Source organism: Sturnira hondurensis, unplaced genomic scaffold (assembly GCF_014824575.4).
Source record: "Sturnira hondurensis isolate 20B ecotype Veracruz unplaced genomic scaffold, ASM1482457v3 Scaffold0000880, whole genome shotgun sequence".
NCBI classification, from domain to species: domain Eukaryota; kingdom Metazoa; phylum Chordata; class Mammalia; order Chiroptera; family Phyllostomidae; genus Sturnira; species Sturnira hondurensis.
This window is the reverse complement of record NW_028073511.1, coordinates 13,802,440-13,824,902: the sequence shown is the minus strand read 5'-3', so window position 1 is coordinate 13,824,902 and position 22,463 is coordinate 13,802,440. Positions and strand designations below refer to the sequence as shown.

The 22,463-nt window shown below is 36.4% G+C and overlaps 1 protein-coding gene across 8 annotated transcripts in view; it reads right to left on the bottom strand.

Annotated features, from left to right (window-relative positions):
- Nucleotides 1-22,463, bottom strand: part of MLIP (muscular LMNA interacting protein) — a 232,289-nt gene that overhangs the window by 26,231 nt on the left and 183,595 nt on the right. For 5 of the 8 annotated variants that reach the window (XM_037055051.1, XM_037055065.1, XM_037055046.1 and 2 more), the window contains one exon: nucleotides 7,328-7,534. The exons of the other annotated variants lie outside the window; for them this stretch is intronic. In XM_037055051.1, the coding sequence (XP_036910946.1) occupies nucleotides 7,328-7,534 (207 nt within the window). The remainder of the gene's footprint in view (nucleotides 1-7,327; nucleotides 7,535-22,463) is intronic. 8 annotated transcript variants of the gene reach the window in all.

The following is a 22,463-nucleotide window of genomic DNA, read 5'->3' as shown; positions in this document are numbered from 1 at the left end:
GAAGACATTTTAGATGAAAATAATGTCCTACTAGTCAGGTTGATGGATTGTTTCTTCACTCCAGCCCCAAATTCTACAAGTAACAGCTAGCACACTGAAAAAGATCCAAAACTTGATACCGAAGTGGAACATGGAAGTTCTACCAGCACATGTCACTTGGTCCTGGCTATACTCCCATGACAGAGACCCTATTTTTATTGCTATTTTATAGGCAAAGAAGCTAAAAGAGTTTAAATTACTTTTCCAATTACAGGTATAAAACAATTCATTATTCAAGAAAATTACTTAGCAACTGTTGTCTTGTTAAAAATAGACTGTGCAGATGAACTTTTAATTGCATTTTACTATCAATAGAGTAAGTGTAAGTATACTTACTGATCAAATCAGGATACTTCTAAATGAGAAGGAGGCACTAAAAATAATTGAAGGCATAAAATTATAAAAATATTTATTTATTGACCGAAATTATTTGTTACATTAGTAGACCTATAGAAAATTGTTTCAAAAAACTATTTTTAAAAGGAAAAATTAAAATATAGGAAAACATATATTGGTATACTTTCAAAAAGTATAAGTCATCCAGGACATATGATAGTCCTGCATAGGAAAGTACATTTTCCTCTTTCCAAGTCTTACCCTGACCTCCAGCAATGGTGATAGTACCCCGGGGGGGCTGCAGGTAGGCGTGGGAGGAACGGTCAGGGTTGGGAGGGATGCTGGTCAGGGAGAATAGAGTTCTGTCTACAGAAAATGAATGACAGTTTCATGCTCTAAAGTGAAAGCTATAGAGAAAGAAGTAAAATAAAATGTCAGTCACCACCTAGGCCTCCTGATACTATAGTTTTTGAAAACTGAAAGAGAAGATGTTCTTAGAATGATTGGGTATTTTCTCCCAGGGCTTCAAAGCTGTCTCTCTGCCTATATAGATTCCATTCTTTCCTACAAAACCTCTCTAGCTTTTCCTGGAAATAGAGCCTTTCTGAGTATAAAATCTCAGCCTTTCTCCTGCCAGCAGATCAGAAAAGTCACCTAGGTTGTGAAGGCTTAGTTCTCACTCCTTCCAGTGCTATTCATGGGCTGGCCACATGTTTTCATGTTTGTTGCTGGTGCGAATTGGCAGAGACTCAGGGGAGACAAAGAAAAAGACAGCTTCTGTCTACATGGGTTGTAGGAGTGCTCAATCAAAGAAAAAAAATGTAGCTGGGATTTTAAAAAAGAGGAAAAGTATACAAAATTGAGTACTTAAGTCAAAATGGGAAAGCAGGCCAAAAGAATTGGATTTTGTGGTTGACTTAAAAAGACAGGGGTACCTCAAAGATTGTGAGAGTAGAAAATAAAAGAGATGAGGCAGAGGATGAATAAAAGAAGAAAAGTTAAGGAGAGCAATAAACTTTCTACTTACATACATTATATGCAGGTTAGGTTTCTCACCTGAGGACCAAGAAAGTAGTTGGGATGCCCATGGCAATGTATTAGCGATGCCATGAAAGGGATTCTTTCTAAATGAACTGAATTCTTAAAAATAGAAGATGGACTCCAGTAAGCCTTGACCTAGACATCAACAAATGTGTTGTGCATAATGCTTTTATGAGCTTTGAAGTTAAAAAATTTTAAATGCATTGCAAAATGGAGGGAAAGTTGACAAAATGACTGTGGATGAGACACAATTTTAAGGTAGTAATCCCACATACTCGGACATATTTCCTTTGCACTTTTTATTGTTCTAGCAGTTGAATGCATCCCCATGCATAATATATTAAAAATACGGAAAATTCTCTTGAGTTTTGTTAGCCAAAGTTTTGATTTGTAAGATACTTGACTTCAAATTTAGATTATAAATTTAAGATTTATTAATATATATAATAAAAATCCCTACCTGCCCATATCAGCTCAGGCACTGACACTGTAGTACCAGCCTCCAAACCTCAAATGCTTATCCCTGGTCCTCTTTGTCTGAGGGCTCTTTCTGGTGATCCACACACTCCCCCCCTCCCCCAGGAACAGCTTTCAACTGATGACTGTCAGGATTCCCCTGCCCCCACCTCTGATCAACTACTGCTGAGCTGTGTGCTCTCCACTGTCTCCCAGAATGCCCCAGAAAACTCAAGTTCAGATACTCATACTAATTACTTGCTTGATGAAACATCCTTTATTAGTTGTCTTCTCCTCAGTTTCTCACTCCCCTAACTGGTAATTCCTGGAACCACCTCCCAAATTAACTGCTAATATGTGACTCCTCTTCTCAGGAAGCCCAAACAAAGCAACAATGGGTTCTCATTATCTGCAGTAGTTATGCTCTATAAGGTCACTGCAAACACAAAGGTAGAACCCTGAACCATTGCTCCAAGGGGAAATACAGGACTGTGTCCCCACAAGTCTGATCACATTTTCACCAATCCTTCAAACATAACCTTGTTTTATGTGCATTTCTTTTTATAGAAACCTTTTGTTAATATATATCATTGATCCATTAACACTGAAGTCACAGCCAACAGTATTCTAACTCATGACTGAAGGAAGCTTACGAGAGTTGCATATTTTCTTGGTAAGTTACATCACAGCCTTCTTGCATTTAGAAAACACAAGACAGCATTTTAGCACTATGCTTTATCACCATTTTAAACAGCAAAGCACCAACCAGAAAGCCCCAAAATTCAAAACACGTAGTATTGAACAGACTGTGGAAAGGACCACTGTTTACGGCATGAAAACTGAAATAAGAAAGCACAGCATCACCTTGTTCAACCTCAGCTAGGGATACATGCACAGGCCAATCACAGTTTTCACTGCTCTTCACATGTGCAGAAGAGACCATAAAAGTACAGTGAGTATTGATTTGGAGGACACAAACAAATTTTAGCAAGTAGACACATTCACAAATGAACTTCTGTGAAGTTCCCTATAGCAAAGGGAGTAGGAACAGAAGAGAAAGATACATAGGGCATCCAGGCTAAGGGTTCAGAAAACAGCCTTACAAAGAAAGTTTACCTGCTTTAACTTTAAAGCAGGTAAGTTTACCTTTAAGTGTAACTTTATCAGTATGCAAGTTAACAATGTTTTCGCATGTATGCTTCAGGGACTCAGAAGTAGCTAGCCTAGAGTCAACGAAAGCTAGGCAGGTGAAGAACAAAGGAGGCGGCAATTTATTGTATGATTAATAATCATATACCAGACAAAACTGAGGACCCCCAGTGGATACCAAGAGTCTACATACAGCAGAGAAAGATCAGATCCTCCTGCCTTCACATTCCCACCCCACCTATGCTCCCACGCCAGGCACTCCATTAGCTGGCTAGATGCTGCATGCAGGCTTCAAAAGAGAGAGATTCTCAATTGACTGAAATTGTACTCACTATACTGATGGATTCATAAATTGACTCAGATTTAGTTTGGGCTTAAAATAAAAATGATTCTAAATATTCAAGCATCTTGTGCTCTTACTGAACAACTTGGGTCATTGTAGGATTTAACACATATTTATTGCTGTATCTGTGTGATTGTATCAGCATATCACATCCTAGACAGATACTAAGACAGTCACCACAAATAAATATGAGATGACCTATAACACACACGAGATACCATGGCACAGGCAAGGATTTTGAAAACTGAAAGGAGAAAAATGCCACTTTGAATGCTGATACATGGGGAAACCACAGAAGAGGCGAGATAATCTGACTAGATCATAAAGTACAAGAATGAATGGTTTGCATAAGGAGGGAGCAAAAGCTGGAAGGTGTTTTATATGAGCAGAACCAATGCATGAGTAGGCTAAACAGTAAGAAATTTCCAAGATGTGCCTGGAGGGAAATAAGTAAATTGGTTTAAGTAAAGTAGAATGATAATGAAGAACAGGGAGAGAATACAACATGACAGATTTAACAAAAGAAGAATCCATTGAACTTGGTGAATTAATGAGGAAAAAGAAGAAAAAGCATAATAGATGAACTGAGTTTGGAGGCTGGGGACTGAGAATTGCGGTATCAATGGCAGAGTAGGGAAACCCGAGCAGAACCAGTTTGAGGCAAAATAAATGGTGACTTTGAGGTAACAATGTGACACCCTAGGGGAACTGACAAGGAAGCAGCTGAAGTTATAAAACTGGATCTCAGAGGAGAAGCAGAGTTGGAAATGTGCATTTGAGAATTATCAGCCCTAAGATTAATCAAGACAGCCTGTGAGTGGATGACTGTGGAGGAGGTAGAGGAGGAAAAGTGTCCACAAAGGGAACAAAGAAGGAGCCATCAGAAAGTGGGAACATAGGTACTATCTCCCAAGAGCAGAGCAAGGAGAAAGATTCAAGAGTTTATGATCAACTGTGTCAATTGCTCCATGGGACAAAAGGACTGAGGAAATTTAGCTGAGTTTGCTGACAAGCAGTTTATACCTCAGAGAACAATTCTGTTAGAGTGGTTGAGGTGAAAGGAAGAAGGCTTTCCAGAACAGGTTAAAGAGAATATGGACGGGGATGCAGATAATGGCTATTGATTGCTTTGAGAGAAAGCAGGTCTTGAAATTACTAGGTTTGCAGCATCACTAAGGCAAAAGATGGGGAAGTTTTTATTTTGTTTTCTTTTTTGGAGTTTCTGAAAGAAGAGGGGTCCAATGAAAAAAAGGCCAAATGAAAATTCAAGAGAGTGATGGGAATGACACTGGGCAGGTCTTAAGTAATAAGACCTAACTTTTATACAGTTCTTTTTTTAATCCTCACCCAAGGATATGATTTATTGCTTTCAGAGAGAGAGGAATGGGGTTAGAAAGAGAGAGAGATCAATGTGAGAGAAAAGCACTGATCAGTTGCTTCCCCTGTGTGCCCTGCCCAGGGATCAAACCCACAACCTAGGTATGTGCCCTGACCAGGAATTGAACCTGCAACACTTTGGTATATGAAACACTTCAACCAACTTAGCCACCAGGCCAGGACTCTCATGTGATTCTTGTTCTGTTCTAGGCACTGTTCTAAGTGATTTGCACATATTAGTACACCTTAACATCCTAGTCATCTAATAAGGTAGATACTATTACCATCTTTGTTTTATAGATCAATAAATGGAGATATATGGAGGCTAAATGACTTACCTAATATCACTATCTGGAAGAAGCAGTGTCAAGAGATGAATACCTACAGACAGACATCCTGCTTTTATCCATCGAGCTATATCACTTTGAAAAATTACAGAGTAATGACTCCCTTCATGAGACTGGGGGAAAGATAGTATATACTGGCTTATTTTAAGATAAAAAAAGGAAGTGCCTGCACATCATCATGTATGATGTGACATCATATAATAGAGTTCTGTCCTGAAAGTAAGAGAAGAAAGTAGAGTTCAGGGTAAGGATTCAGAAGACACTGGGTCTGATGAAGATCTAGAAGAGAGGAGCTCAGCTTCAACAGGAGAATAAAACCTGTTTAACACCTTCTAGAGCCCCAGCTGATGAGAGACTATCAGGATTAGCTAAGTCAAGTTCAGTGTGGCTCTCCCAGGGGAACGGTGGGAAAATTAGAGTTTGGAGATGAACCTAGCAGGTAAAGCTGTAAAATCAGGCCTAGCTGGAATGATATTAGGGTACTGAAAAGAAGTTCATTTAGATGGCAGGTTACATTTATAATGCTAGGCAAGAAACTATTTCAAGTAAAAAAGACAGATCTCGATAACTTTGCATGGTCTTGGCCCAATATTTAAGGTTAGTAAACATCAAATTTGGTAATCTATATATTTTCATAGGAACAATTGAAGTTGAATTGTTGAAGACTAAGCAGTTGAATCTTCCATCATAAATATTGTTTCACTATATTTTTATCATTTCAGATATGTTTCTTTTTCAATATCAGTAAATCTCAGACTCTGAATAATACAATTTATTATGAAAATTGTGTAGACTGAAAATAGTTGTGCAGCCTCAAATGACATTTGCGTATATTGTCTTTCACAGTGTGACCAAGCACAGACTCAAATGTGGATGAAACGTTGACTCTACCCTTGCTGAATAGTTCTAGAAAGCACCACCAAAATAACAAAAAAACTGAGCTGTTTAATGCTACCAAGACCTATGAAATGCAACTGTAACCCCATCCTAGACGACCATTTATAAGAAAATGATGTTATTAGCAGCACTGTTAACTCCATTGAATAGCTAAATACATTCCATGGATGTCGGCAAGCGTTCAATCAGGAAGAATTTCACATACTATCAAATCATTAAAAATAATATACTTCCTCTGAAATACTTCTTTTTTGTACACTAAGGGTAGAAAACAAAGGTCATAAAAAATGTCATCCTGAACCTTGCCCAAAAACATTTTGTTCGCAGAAAATAGATGTTTTGAAAGTTTAATTCATGGTTCATCATTCAGTTGTGATAGATGTTATTAAATATATAAACAGCAACATTTTCCCCCAAAATTGTATCAACTTTTTAGATAACTGTTTATGTTTAGACTGGGTTTGTGAACATTTAAAAAAAATGATTCAGGGCCCAAGTAATATTGTTCTACTTCATTCCGGAATATATGGCCTTGACAGATTCTTAAGTATAGAGGTATATTCCATAAGATACAGAGAATTTGCAAAATAAATGCTTTAAACAAGATTTTGAATTTTAAAAATAGATTCAATTGCAGGTTGATTTAGACAAGTCAGTTCTTCTAGGAAGCACTCTGGGTCTAAGAGTCAGTACTGGCCAGGGTGTCCTCACAGTGATGCTCAGAGGGGCGGAGGGTGCGGACACACACACCTAGTGCAATGCCAGCTGCTTGCTTCTAATAGAAACTTCGTGATTTGTCCCAAATCCAACTATAAATATTTTTGCTTCTTTTTTAATATATATGTATATTTATGGTACTAATACCTCATTATTGTTTATGTGTCTCATTACTATAAATTATGAAGCAGATAGACACATTTTACAGGTACCTGTTAAAATTCTAAGTACTTTTTGCTCATTGACCGCAATTATAAGTGCTTCCCCCTGGAGGCATTTAATTTAAAGAGCTTTTAAAGAACATTTAACTAAGACTAGAAGATAAGTTAATAATGGCAACTTGTGAGGTTTTGGAAAATTTCTTGGGATTTCCACCCTGGGCTAGAACACGAAATAACGAGGAATGCAAACCAGGAAATGACTTGAAAAGAAAAAATAAATATTTAATAACTTCCCAAGGTTAATTATTATCTTTTTGTAAGGTCATGTGCCTTAATGCAAATACTTAATATTAATATATTTAAATAATCTTAATATATGTTTCCTGCACACTAAGGTTTGAAAAGTTAAGCATAAAGAAAGTCCACAGCACAGAATACTTCCCCTTTTAGCAGGGAATTCTCACCTTATTATATGCGTTGTGACTAAACAGGGTGTGGGAATTTTCCTGTTCATCAGTCAGTGAGAAGGAAGACAAATGACTGAAGGGTCCTGGGTTAAGACAGTCAGCATGTGAGAGGGTCTGTGGATGCAGCAGGGACTTAGCAGGAGGGTAGAGTTTAGTCTGATATAAAGGATGGAGAGAAGCAGGCTTGTGAGGGACTGTCACCTCCTGGGAAGAAGAAATGCATAAAGAGTATGTTAGTGGACAAAAGTCAAACTTACTTAGAGTTCAGTCTAACTAGTATAGACATTATGCTGGAATTTCTTACAAGTAAGGAAAAGTCTATTCTCACACTCAGATCTCCCACAAGACCCCTGCTTTTATGATGTTGGTTTTTTGCTATTGTTTTATACAGTAATTCCTGCCAGCCTCCTACCTCCAGCCTCCTCTACAGAACTAAACAAATGTCTGCAGTGTGTCCTACTGTCCTTAAGAGTGCCAAGGTTGTTCTTTTTGACAGTATTGAAAGGAGAAATATTTAAGAAAGAAGACAAATCATCCCAAAAGGGGGAGATGAGATTAGAAAGTCTTCATTGAAGAGGTAGGTAACAGTGGAAATTAATTTAAGGTTGCTTCTGACTGGGACCAGAAAAAATCGGGTTTGAAAGGGGAAGACATTGCACAGGATACCAGTATCTGATCAGGAGAAAAATACTGGTTTAATTCATGGTACAGTAAATTGCTGAGTTGGGCTGAGTATGAGACTAGGGAGAGGTGAGTCTAGAATGAATGAACGAGGTCTTTAATTGAAGGCAATGTGTTGCTATGGGAAGTGCAGATAGAGCAAACAGATGAGTTCAACTGTAGAGAGGAGAGGTTGGGAGGTCTTCATCTGAGTGAGTCTTTACCCTGGAAAAAGGATTAATGCCAATGACTTTGAGGAAGTTACAGGACAAGGTCATAGATTATGTGAAAGGGACAAGGGAACCACCATAGGGCAAAGTCTTGAGCCTACAAATTAAAGTTGCAAAAAGGGTCTATCAACATAAATCTCTATGAAACAGAAGGGCTACTTCTTTGGCAGATATGTAAGATCCTCTCACATTTCAAGCTGAATTCATTTTGCCAAAACCACGTATTTTAAGCTATTGATTGATTTTCTAAAATTTATGTTGAATGTGTTTGCTGTATCAGTAGATGCTCACCCACTTTTTTTAAAGCAATAGGTTCAAAACTTACTTTGCAAACTTACTTAAAAAACTCTCAGAAAATATAAACAGGTTAGAAAATTATAATTTTAAGGTATTTAACTTTGTAGAATTGAGAGGGTTAAACCCTCTGTACCTTGAAACAGTGACTAAATATGTTTTATTTTTATTAGCTTCTTGTTGCACTCCAAGTGTTTATTTTACACATGAAAATAATACAAATAATTTCACACATACATATGACAAGTATAGACTATCATAAAATGATAGCACTTATATCCATTATCTTCATTTTATTTGTTTGGATTTTATTTTACACTTACTAATAGCTTTGGAGTATTTCTGTGTCAGAACATGAAAGCTTTGGATTTCCTACTGAGACATATCACTGAGTTATCTCATTGATTATAATTATCATTCAGTTGATTCTCTTGGAAGTTCCATGTATAGCACCTAAAATATTGAATCACCTAACATAATGATAAATTTACTTCCTCTTTGCCAGTTCACATTATTTTTAGTCCTTTCTTTTGTCTAATTCCATTGGCTAATACCTCTAACATTATTTTTTTCCCAAATTTTTTATTTAATTATTTTTCAAGTACAGTTTTCTGTCTATTACTCCCACCCCATCCCATCCCCAGTGCTCCCCCCTCCCTCCCATTTGCACCCTTCTCAGTTGTTGTCCATGTATCCTTTATATAGGTTCCTCTAAATCCCTCCCCTATTTCCCCTGAAATTCCCTCCCCTCTGGTCACTGTCAGTCTGTTCTCTATATTAAATAATAGTCATGTTAGTGTGCAACATTAAAGGAATACTTGTATTTTTGTCAGTGAAAGATGGCTTCTAGATGGAACTGTGTTCTAATTTTATTTCTCAACCAAATATTTCATTATTTTATCAGCAGTTAATTACATTTCTTAATCAGTGCAAAAGTGGTTAATAGGAAAACTGAATAGGAAGTACAAGCCTCGCTGTGTAATGAAAAGCCAGCATTGTTGAGAGTTAACAGTGCCTAGGGAAAGATGAACTAAACAAAGTGTCTGGTTTATATTCTGGCTTCAGCTGTTCTTGGAGAGTTTGAGTGTTCTGAAGATGTCTGCATGATACATGGGAAGCAGAGGGTTTCCTGCATGGGGGAAATCTGATGGCATCCAGGCGAACCAATTAGGGGTAAAATGTGTGGTGAGTTCTGCTGCTGTTTCATGCTTCTGATGTTATGACCATCCCCCCATCTCTCAAGAGTCAGTTAAACCTGAACACATCTGTAGGTAGGGCCAGGTGGTATCAGCTACTCCAGACAGGAAAGAGAGCAGAATTTTATCCACACTCGAGAAAGCCAAAGAGAGTTAAGAATCTCGACCAGACTTGTTGGAGCACTATCTGGTTGACAATACAGAGCAAAGGTGGAAGGATTCTCGATAGTGGCAGCCTCAACATAGACATCACTCGAGACACCTGTTCCAGTCTGTGCTAGTTGTCTTTCAAGCTTTGCATAAGTTCTTATCCTGTGATTCTCTTGACCAACATACTAGAAATTTTTTTTGCCTATCTCTCGTGTTTGATTGCCTCTTTTAAGGGTCCCATATATTTCTTTTTCTTGGTTTCTCTCATATGTACTGTGTCCTAAAGAAGCTTCCTGGGGAAAAAATGGAGTATTAGAAGCAAATTTTTTACATCTTACAGGTTAAAATTTTTCTTCTGCTCTTGCTTTTAAGTTCTTGGATGTAGAATTTTAAGCAAAAGGATGTCCTTCAGAATTTTGAAAGTATTGTTACACTAGAACAGTGTTACTATACTGTTACTAATTTATTTGGTTTTTTAATGTTGATATTTATGATTTCTACAGCTTTCTGGTTTATAGTTATCCCTTGTCAATTCTTTTCAGTTTCTTTGTTTTGCTTTTCTCATGCACAGAAAATGTTATGGTTCTTAAAATTTCCACATTGAACATTTAGTTGATTTATTTTTATTTTTCTACTTACTTATTAAACGTACTTACAGCTATAAATATTCTTCCAAGAATGATTTTAACTATAACCCAAAAGTTCTAAGAGACAATAATTATCTTTTATTTTCAAGGTAGAAATTTATTTTGAATTTCTTCTTTAATCAAAGATTTTATGAAAAAGCAAATTTTTCAGTATACTGGTAGCAGGGAATTTTTGTGTTTTCTAAATTTGTTTTAATTTACGAATTTTTTTAAATATTTTATTTATTTATCTTTTTAGAGGAGAAGGGAAGGAGAGAGGAAAGAAACATCAATGTATGGTTGCTTCTCATGCATCCCCTGCAGGGAATTGGCCCCTGCCGGAAACTGGCCTGCAACCCAAGCATGTGCCTTGACTGGGAATCGAACCCGTGATCGTCTGGTTCGCAGGCCCGCGCTCAATCCACTGAGCTACAGCAGCAGGGACTAATTTACGAATTTTTGACTAAAGACATTTGTGTGCATTATTTTTGTCTTGGCGATTGATAAATTTTTATTTTTGACCTAAAATATAACCATATTTTGTTAGGACTCCACAAGTATTTTTATTTTTCCACATACTCTATCATAAATTGAAAAATGACAGAGTATTTTATCACTTATATATTTTATTTTATTCTCATCCTATCTCTAGTTATTGCCTTATGAGTATTGATGTTAAAATACTNAGGGGAAAAATGGAGTATTAGAAGCAAATTTTTTACCTCTTACAGGTTAAAATTTTTCTTCTGCTCTTGCTTTTAAGTTCTTGGATGTAGAATTTTAAGCAAAAGGATGTCCTTCAGAATTTTGAAAGTATTGTTACACTAGAACAGTGTTACTATACTGTTATTAATTTATTTGGTTTTTTAATGTTGATATTTATGATTTCTACAGCTTTCTGGTTTATAGTTATCCCTTGTCAATTCTTTTCAGTTCCTTTGTTTTGCTTTTCTCATGCACAGAAAATGTTATGGTTCTTAAAATTTCCACATTGAACATTTAGTTGATTTCTTTTTATTTTACTACTTACTTATTAAACATACTTACAGCTATAAATATTCTTCCAAGAATGATTTTAACTATAACCCAAAAGTTCTAAGAGACAATAATTACCTTTTGTTTTCAAGGTAGAAATTTATTTTGAATTTCTTCTTTAATCAAAGATTTTATGAAAAGCAAATTTTTCAGTATACTGGTGGCAGGGAATTTTTGTGTTTTCTAAATTTGTATGAATTTTTTGTGCTTTCTAAATTTGTTTTAATTTACGAATTTTTGACTAAAGACATTTGTGTGCATTATTTTTGTCTTGGCAATTGATAAATTTTTATTTTTGACCTAAAATATAACCATATTTTGTTAGGACTCCACAAGTATTTTTTATTTTTCCACATACTCTATCATAAATTGAAAAATGACAGAGTATTTTATCACTTATATATTTTACTTTATTCTCATCCTATCTCTAGTTATTGCCTTATGAGTATTGATGTTAAAATACTCTAACAATTATATTTTCCCTGTAAAGTTTATCCTTTAGCATATAAGTGGGTCTTACTTGTGTTGCTTAAGAAATTTTTGCCCTGACTTCAACCTGCCCTTTGTAAAGATTATTACCTCTCCTTCCCTTCTGTGTGTAGTGCCTAGAGCACTTTGTCATCTTCAACTGTTTCCAATTACTTTGTTTCACAGTCTCAACCTAAAGATCAATTTTGTTATGCAGTCTGGGAGATTTTGGTTGTTTCCTTATTTTTTTCTTTATCTCCATAGTAACCAAATCTTTCCTGTATCAGATGTTTTTGTAAAAGGTTCATATGCAGAAGGTACCACTACTGGGATTGTCTTTGTGCTCCAAAGATAGAGGCTTTGGTCTGTGAGTTAATTGAGCCTTTATTTTTGCTCTAATAATCAAAACTCAGCTGTACTTTGCATAGCAACCTGTCTGTGTCCAGGCTGTGTAGAGAAAGAGAAAGAAGCCCCCCTATAAATAAGATTGCTGTGTGATTGAATGTACATCCTCATCTGCTCTGCTTCTCAGAGCAAAATCAGGCCAACATACACACCCATGCAAAGACAAAGGCTTTGGGGGTGTGCATATTAACATGTATCCTACACACTCAGGAGGAGTGTTTGCTGACTCTGCACTCTGCAGTCACTGTATCTTCCACTCAAGATTATTTTGCAGGAGGTTTTTAAAAATCAAGTCATTTGTTCAATTTTTATGAAGACTATTTTAGTTAAAAGTAGTTAAAATGATAAATCAATTGTCCAACTGGCATATGAACTGCAATAGGTTGCAGTGCACCTGAAGGAACAGACAATTGAGGACCCTGTCCATTGCACCCAATTAGAGAGCCCTGAGACTTCCCCTGAAATTCTCACTTAGAATACACGTGAGTTGTGACATTCAGAGCTACCAAGAAGACCAATGTAAACCCATATAATACAACAAAGCTTAAAATCTTCATTACAATTTTAGGTCAGGACCTGGCCAACATTTTCCATAAAGATACAGTTAGTATATATTTTAGGCTTTTCAAACCATATGTTCTGTCCCAATTGCTCCTACTATGGTAGCATGAAAGCAACTTTAGACAATACAAAAAGAATAGGTTTGGCTGCCCTGGGCTGGGTAGCTCAGGGGATTGAGCATGGGCCCGTGAAGCAAAGGGATGCTGGTTCGATTCCCAGTCAGTGTACATGCCTGGGTTGCAGGCCAGATCCCCAGTAGGGGACACACGAGAGGCAACCACACATTGATATTTCTCTTCCACTCTTTCTCCTTCCCTTCCCCTCTCTCTAAAAATAAATAAATATATTTTTTAAAAAGAATAGGCTTGGCTATGTGCCAATAAAATATATTCATAGAAACGGGTGGTGCATCAGACCAAAGTCTGTGACCCCATTGTAGGTTTAAATATAAAACTAATGAAATCCTTATCAGAGCTGCATCCCACCTCCACCCCAATGAATTATCTCAAGGCTGGTATATTTTACTTTGGAGATCACTCTTCTAAATGATTCCTGAAAAATAAACAACTTTCTACACCACTTTAGCATTCAATAAATGAACCTTTTAATGTTCTAGTTTTTGAGAGAAGGACAGGGATCATAAAATTGTTTTGTACATGTTTCTACCAGTGAGAAACGTAACACTTATTTCTTACAAAATGCTTTAAATTTTTTCACTTAAGAATTATCTTCTAAAATATAAAAATACTTAGAGAATAAATTTCTCCAAATAGAATGAGATTTACTTAGGAACTTGATTTTTATTTTGATTGATTTATAGTGTCATTCTGGCATAATTTCAAGAACATAAGAATGTATGAAGCAAATAATATCTTTGCTCATTAGAAAAATTAGCAGACAAATATGCAGTGGATAAATTAATTTAGCTCTGTTTATTAAGGAATTATGGGCACTGCAGGATTAAATATTGACAGAGACATCAGAAAATTAATGTTACAGCCATATCTAATGCATTCACCACTCAAAAAAGCCCACTTACTCCTCAGCCATCAATTCACACTGTTTATGTTCAAATGCTGTTTTCATTGCCACACCAACAAAGGGCATTCTAAGGTACTATGGGCTCTTTTCATTAAAGTCTGTACATCTGAGGCTTTTTTGTTGCATCCTGATATTTTAAAGTTACCTCCTTCCCTGTGGTTTGGAAACGAAGGGTAAAAATGCACTTTCTTTGTGCGCTGGCTGCCCTGTGCCTCCGGGAACTCAGAGCACCACTGCGTGAGATGACTGGAATGTTTAACTCCGTCCTCTCTCCCTTCTCCTCATCTCTTTGGTAAAACTCTTATTTTTAAATGGAGCACTTCTTTTCAGCTTTTCATCCCTGCCTACAGTTTCTAACAATGGAGAATCTGAATTACAGGATTTCTGCTATAGTTGTAACTTGAAAGAACACCATGTTCATAAAGTCAAGAACAGTTACAATGCATTTCTTACAGAGTGAGTGACTCCTTCAGCCAAAGACACACCGACATGTTACAGATGCCGTCACAGAAACCCCAAATTACCAAGAGATTCTAATGATCTATATTTCATTAAGATTAAGCCAAGATAAATTAGGTGTCCCAGTTCTGAACATATGGCATAAGTTCTTGCTCATCAGCCCTGATTTTGAAGAATCCGTGTGCATTTTAAAAACAGACGTACTTCAAAAGCAACATAATCTATTTTGAATCCCAATTTTAACCAAAAAATGTGAATCTGCAAGGCATGAAAAAACATAGCATATGCTTAGCCACTTCAAATCCCCTATACAAAAAAAGGTTTTTAAATGATTAAAATATAATTTTGGAGCTAGGCTTTGGATTATTTAGTGCTTAAAGTTCGTGGTTGTCTTACAGCAAGTTTCACAGAGCAGATGACATAAGTGCAAAGATATGTAAAAGAGATATGCTCAAGGAAAAATAAACATACAATATTTTATCATCAATCACAATAGGCCCCAGGGGGTTCAAATGCTGTTTTATGGTTTTTTGGACATATAGTTTAATTCCTTCTTGTCCTGCATTGCTGCCCTAGATGTACTTGGTGGAGAGGAGTAATTTATATTGAAGAAGTCAGAAAGTAACACACAAAATAGGCATCTGTGATTTCTCATAATGGTGAAGAGAGAAGAGAACATATTTGGTGATCTTTAGGAAGAAGTCAACCTCTTGCTTCCAAAATTACAGTGAGTCTAAAGGAAATTATAGCAATTAATATTTCAAATAAGCATTCTCTTTAAAGTGTCTGGAGTCCTTTCACTATTCATTTAGTGACTATTTAGAAGTAGTGACTATTTCATTTACCCACAAATGGGTATTAAAAGGGGTACCATTAAAAATGAGATTAGTAGCCCCATTTTTCTAGAATAAAATTAAGTGTGGCATTGATCTTCCCAAGATCGTGACGCATTCTACCATCATGTTTCTCTTCTCTGCAGGAAAGCCAAAAGCTCTAGTAACCAGCAGTGGGGAGAGGGTCCCTTCATGGACTAGAGGACCAGAGCACCAGGACATGGAGTGCGGCAGCCTGAGTGTGGGGGGGACAGTTTCTAGTGAAGAATCACTGAGGGCTGCAGAAGAAGATTAAGAGCAGCAGAAAGGAAACAGAAACCGAGGTTCAGAATATTTAGAACCTACTAGAATTCAAGCCCTATGGGGTGGGAGGGGCAGAGACTGTCTGCTCTATTTCCTGTAGAGTTATCCGTAGCTGTCTCAGAGCCTGGCACACACAATAACCATTAAATGCTAAGAACAGAGGGAATAGTTTTCCTATTTAGGGTATTCGCAGCAGAAATAGTTGTTATATTTGCCAATGCAAAAAAAAGACAAACAGTAATTTAAGTAGCAAATATCAGGCTTGTTAAAAAAGCCTATTAAATATGTGTGTCTTTTATACAAACACACACCCATATTCAAATTTTTAAAGATTTTATTTATTTTTTTTTAGAGATGGGGAGGGAGGGAGAAAGAAAGGGAGAGCTCAATGTGTGGTTGCCTCTTGCATGCTCCCTACTGGGCATTGGCCCACAACCTGGGCATGTGCCCTAGACAGGAAATTGAACTGGTGACCTTTGGATTCATAGGGTGACACTCAACCACTGAGCCACACCAGCCAGGGCAAACACGTATTTAATTTTGAAAAGAAATTCTTTCTCTTCCCACAGTATTAGTTTAAGAAAAATTATTCAAAGGAAAATAGTGATAATATTTCTCAATATTCTCCAAAGAGGAAATAAATAGAAAGCGATTTTTTAAGAAAGAAAAAAAGTCAAAATAAAAGAAGATTCACTACCCAAAACCACGCAGTTCATAAAGAAAAAAAAAATGATAGCAAACTTTACCGGGTTGGGTACTATTTATCATGACTTTGACTTAAATAGTAGATTAAGACTTTCCATATCTCCAAATTTATATCTTAAGTATTTGTTGCAATTTTTTCTTCTTCTGTTTTTTGGGGGATCATCTAAGGATGTAAAACATCAGGAAGGTTTCAATAATATTTAAATATGTAAACACAGAATTTCAGTGTAAGGAGTCACCACCAAAAGTACTTTGTACAACATCCTAATTTTGCAGATGTATGATAAGGTCCAGTATCAGGAATGACTTGATCCAACACCATGCACGGTAAGAGCTCTTACATGGACTGCGTAACTTTTAAAAATTTATTTTCTAGTTGACTTTCCCGACACCCAACAACTAGGGAAAATACAAGAAGAAGAGAGAAAATCTAGAAAGATGGAGAAGCCACAATTTTGCTGAAACAGTCTGAGGCAATGAAAATGCAGGGTCCCACACAAATAACGCCCCTTTTATTACATTAAAATCTTTTATTACAAAATAATAAGCATGCAATTCTGTAACATAACAATATCACACTCAAGCACACCATATGACATTGTAGATGAAATGTTCAAATTGCCGTCTATCTCGTGTGAGACATTTATCTCCCCTGCCAACCACACTAAACTGCTGTTACTTCTGCTGGACCCTATATATATATATATATATATATATATATATATATATATGTCCCTTATCAAACAGGGCTATCATTTTGAGTAGAGGCTGTGTGGAATGTGGGAAATTCTATAAATGGAGGCTTACTTACCTACTTTGTGTAAGCCAAATGGGGAAAAGTTTTTAGTTTAAACACAAAAAGAAGACATTTAATCAATGTTAATTGAACAAAATGCCTCTGGCAGAGACAGTATATAGCTTCATTAGCCAGAGTATTCTTGGAGCTGAAAGGCAGCCAGGAGATGGTCCATTCCAGGGGTTTCTCTGTTGAATTTATGGGAAGCAGAATTTGGGCAGAGGCTGTGGGGAGAAGACTACCCTGTGCATTGTAGAATGTGAGCACCCTTCCTGGCCTCTTACCCACTAGATACCAGTAGCACCCACCTTCTCAGTCATGACGACCACAATGTCTGGGGCAAAGTCAGCCTGGGTGAGAACCACTGGCCTAATTCAATCCCCTGATTCCATCAGTGACGTTCAGGTTTTGTGAATACACCAAGTAGAACCTGCATTGCAGAGCTCTTTATATAAAACCAAACTGCCCTAGTTTCCCTTTGGTTCAATTACACAACAAAAGGAATAAGGTCATTAGATCCTGCCTGAATGTAGGCTCTAAAATGGGAAAGTGAAATTTGCCTGACCCTACAATACCGTATAAAGGGTCAGTCCTTTGACCAAAGCAATTCATGACAGTCTAACACTTCCTAGAAACCACTTAGGCAGAGATCGAGAAAAACACCTCTATGAACTTACCCAATGGAGCAAATATACTTGTTTTTATGTGAGCAGGTAAATTTGCTAAGCCTCGGAACTCTACTAGATAGAGATAACTGACAATGCAGTTCCCGGTTAGCTGATTATTTTTTTACCAAATGTAGTTTTCTATTTTCAAGGAAAAGTAAGATTTTAAAAATGTTAAGGATCTAAAGATTCATAAGACAAATTAACATTTGGATGGCTGCCCTACAATAGATTAAATTTCACTTAGGATGTTAGAACATTAGAACATTACTTTGAAAAACTAAAATCCTATATCTCTCTTGTCCATAAGCAATCACCGATTTTGAATTTACAAATCAACTACAGAGCTTCCATTGTGTATAGCCTTTGAAATAAAGAAAAATACATTCTTTGTCTTCTTTTTTATAATATTTATTTTAAATGACCTACTTCACCAGCCTGGTTTCAGTTTTCAACAGACTAAACTTCTAAAGGCTTCTTTGGGGGAGGGGAAAGTTGTTGTTTTTTAAGGAAATTCAAAAACAGCTTATTTACCAGTTTTAGTTATCTGCCTCATCATCGCCTATTAGTCTTTTGTCCATTTTTTTATTTTATTTAATTATTGTTCAAGTACAGTTTTCTATCTTTTACTCCCATCCCAGCCACTCCCCCAGTGCTCCCCACCTCCCTCCTATTTCCCGCCCCCACTTAGTTTTTGTCCATGTGTCCTTTATACTTGTTCCTGTGAATCCTTCCCCTTTTCCCCTGTGATTCTCTCCCCTCTCCCCTCTAGTCCCTGTCAGCCTGTTCTGTATTTCAGTGTCTTTGGTTACATTTTGCTTGCTTGTTTGCTTTGTTGTTTAGGTTCCTGTTAAAGGTGAGATCATATGGTATTTGTCTTTTACCGCCTGGCTTATTTCACTCAGCATAATGCTTTCCAGTTCCATCCATGCTGTCACAAAAGGAAGAAGGTCCTTCTTTCTTTCTGCTGCATAGAATTCCATTGTGTAAATGTACCATTGTTTTTGGATCCATTCATTTACTGTTGGGCACCTAGGTTGCTTCCAACTCTTGACTATTGTAAATTGTGCTGCTATGAACATTGGGGTGAATGGGTTCTTTTGGATTGGTGTTTTAGGGTTCTTAGGATATAATCCAAACAGTGGAATTGCTGGGTCAAAAGGCACGTCCATTTTTAGTTTTCTTAGAAAATTCCATACTGTTTTCCACAGTGGTTGTACCAGTCTGCAATCCCACCAACAGTGAACTAGGGTCCCCATTTCCCCACAACCTCTCCAACACTTGTTGTTTGTTGCTTTGTTTATGATGGCCATTCTGACCAGTATAAAGTGGTATCTCATTGTGGTTTTAATTTGCATCTCTCAGATAGCTAGTGATATTGAGCATCTTTTCATGTGTCTCTGGATCCTCTGTATGTCCTCCTTGGGGAAGTGTCTGTTCAAGTCCTTTACCCATTTTTTAATTGGGTTGCTTGTCTTCTTAGTGTGGAGTTGTGTGAGTTCTTTGTATATTTGGAGATTAAACCTTTGCCTGAGGTATCATTGGCAAATATATTTTCCCAAACAGTTGGGAAAACATATACAGAGGATCCAGAGAAACAGTTGGTTCTCTTTTTATCTTGATACTGTTTTCTTTAGCCACGCAGAAGCTTTTTATTTTAATGAGATCCCATTTCTTTATTCTTTCCTTTATGTCCCTTGCTCTAGGGGACATATCAGTAAAAATGTTTCTGCATAAAATATCTGAGATTTTCCTGCCAATGTTCTCCTCTAGGATTTTAATGGTATCACGGCTTATATTTAAGTCTTTTATCCACTTTGGACTTATTTTCGTGTATGGTGTAAGTTGGTGCTCAAGTTTCATTTTTTTGCACGTACCTGTCCAGTTCTCCCAACACCATTTGTTGAAGAGGCTATCTTTACCCCATTTTATGTTACTGCCCCCTTTTGTCAAATATTAATTGACTGTAGATAGTTGGGTTTAATTCTGGGCTCTCTGTTCTGTTCCATTGGTTTATGTGCCTGTTTTTATGCCAGTACCAGGCTGTTTTGATTACAGTGGCCTCGTAATACAGTTTGATATCAGGTATTGTGATCCCTCCTACTTCGTTCTTCTTTCTTAAAATTGCAGCTGCTATTCGGGGTAGCTGATGTTTCCATATAAATTTTTGAAGTGTTTGTTCTATGTCTGTGAAATATGCCATTGGAACTTTAATAGGTATTGCATTGAATCTGTAAATTGCTTTGGGTAGTATGGACATTTTGATGATGTTAATTCTTCCAATCCATGAACATGGTGTATGTTTCCATTTGTTTGTGTCTTCCTTGATTTCTTTCTTCAATGTTGTGTATTTTTCTGCATAGAGGTCTTTTACCTCCTTGGTTAGGTTTATTCCCAGATATTTTTTCTTTTTGCTATATTGAATGGGATTTTTTTCTTGATTTCTTCTTCTGCTGTTTCATTGTTAGTATAAGAAAATGCCTTTGATTTCTGGATATTGACTTTGTATCCCGCTATTTTGCCAAATTCATTTATTACATCAAGCAGTTTTTGGGTAGAGTCTATAGGATTTTCCATGTACAGTATCATGTTATCTGAAAACAATGACAGTTTTGTTTCCTTCTTTTCAATTTGGATGCCTTTTATTTCCCTTTCTTGTCGCCTAGCAGTCTTTTGGTTACTTTTCTCATTTGGATTCATTTTCTCTGCCTGAATATCCTACTTCAAGCTATTTTGTCTTGGATCACAGAGAGATGAAGAAGGTCCCTAATTCTCTTCACAGAACTCATCTTCAAACCTATATACCTAGATGTGACCTTTCCATCTGTCATCATTCAAAGTCTAATTTCACTCACACTTTAAAATATGTAACGACCTCTCCCATGATCAGAGATTATAACATGTGTTCCAAACACATCAACCTTAGCACATATATTCAAATAATGCATCCAGTTTTTACTATGTCCTCCTCTGCATTCTACCTTGATTCCACTCACGAATCAAGGAAAGTGTTCAGTAGAGGGAATGAAATGACAAGCCCTTCACTCTGACTTCATTGCCCATAGATACTTATTAATAACTGTCCTTCAAATCATTGTAAGGCACATGTGGAACTGAAACTGTGTAGTGAGGGAAGGGAAAAATCTATAGACAGTGTTCTGGGAGAAGGGCACTTGTTTTACCCATCATAATACAAAATCATGCCAAACACATGTGACTGTTACCATCTACAGTTCTATTCACAAGCTGATCCTTACTCAAGGTTCAAGGGTGAAGTTTTGGAATAGAGACTGCTGTGAAGCCAGACATAAGAATGCATATTGTTTTCTTGCCAACAAATAAAATTAACCTTCTAATATCTAAATAACATTTACTTTAGATATACTTAAAATTCTTTTTACACAGCTACCTTCTCTCTATTGACATTTTGACTGTATTATTTTTCAGATGAAACCAATATTTAGGTTTTAATTCTATGCTACCAAGGCCTTATTTTAAAACTGGAGCATACTTTCCATAAAAGGTTCTAAATATGGCAATGGCCATCTCTCTCAAAGACATGGGGTGACATCATGGGTGAAGAAAACAAAGAACACAGACGCAAAAACTTTTTAGATTGTCATTGTTTCCCAGTAGATTGGAAAATACATAGGGTATACATAGCCAGACATTACAAAGTCACCAAATATTTGTTAAGCAACCAATGTTTTAGAGCTTAACCAATTATTAGATTTTGTTGCTTCATTATTAGAATTAGTAAGTAATTGTACATATTATGATAGAAATAACAAATAGGTCTTTAAGATTCTTAAACCTACATAAAGCAAGGGAAGGGGGACAAAAAATAGTATCCCTTAGCAATGTAGAAACAACAGAAAATTACAGTCCTTCATTTACAATTATCCAACCTTGATACATACACAAAGTCAAGGCAAAGGTAAAGCATTCAAAAGAGAGATATGAAAGCACACATTTTAAGAGGTAATCCTATCTAATTATACCCTAGAGGAAAAAGCAAATATTGTATTCATAAGATGATTTTTAAAAATATATATAAACGCACACACATATATATAACTAGAAAATAATTTATTTCTATTCTATTGATGATAGAATATCTAGTACATATAGTACTTAAGTTGTTTATGGTAAATTGTCTAATACCCATTAAATCTGGAGGAAGGAAGGGAGGAAGGATGAATGGGAGGGAGTGAGGGAGAGATTGGGGCAAAAGAACAATCCACAAGGATTTCATTACTTGAGTAAACAAAAACACCATGGTAAAAGTTGGAGAAGCCAGATCTCTGATTTTAACCCTTCTAAAAGAAATGTTACACAACAAGGAATTTCAGTTCTCTCCCCCTTAAAGCAATTGAGCAGACCACTTAATCAACTCTAGACCTAAACTAATTAAACATTTTAATCTGAAAAATATTTCTTTTTTTTTTGAAAAATATTTCTTAATAAAAGATCACTTCATTACAAAAGACAATGAGCCTTCTTGATTGACAAACAAATGTTGAAAAAGTAGCAGTTTGTGGCAAAGCCAGAAGTCATTCAGGATTAAGGCAATACTGTCAGTTTCACCTGTGAAAGAGGTATCTGCCTTGTAATGTTAACACATGGGCGGCATAAAGAAGTGAAAGTCAAGGTCACAGTAGAAATATAACTTGACCAATCATTAGATAGAAATCTGAAGGTCTCCC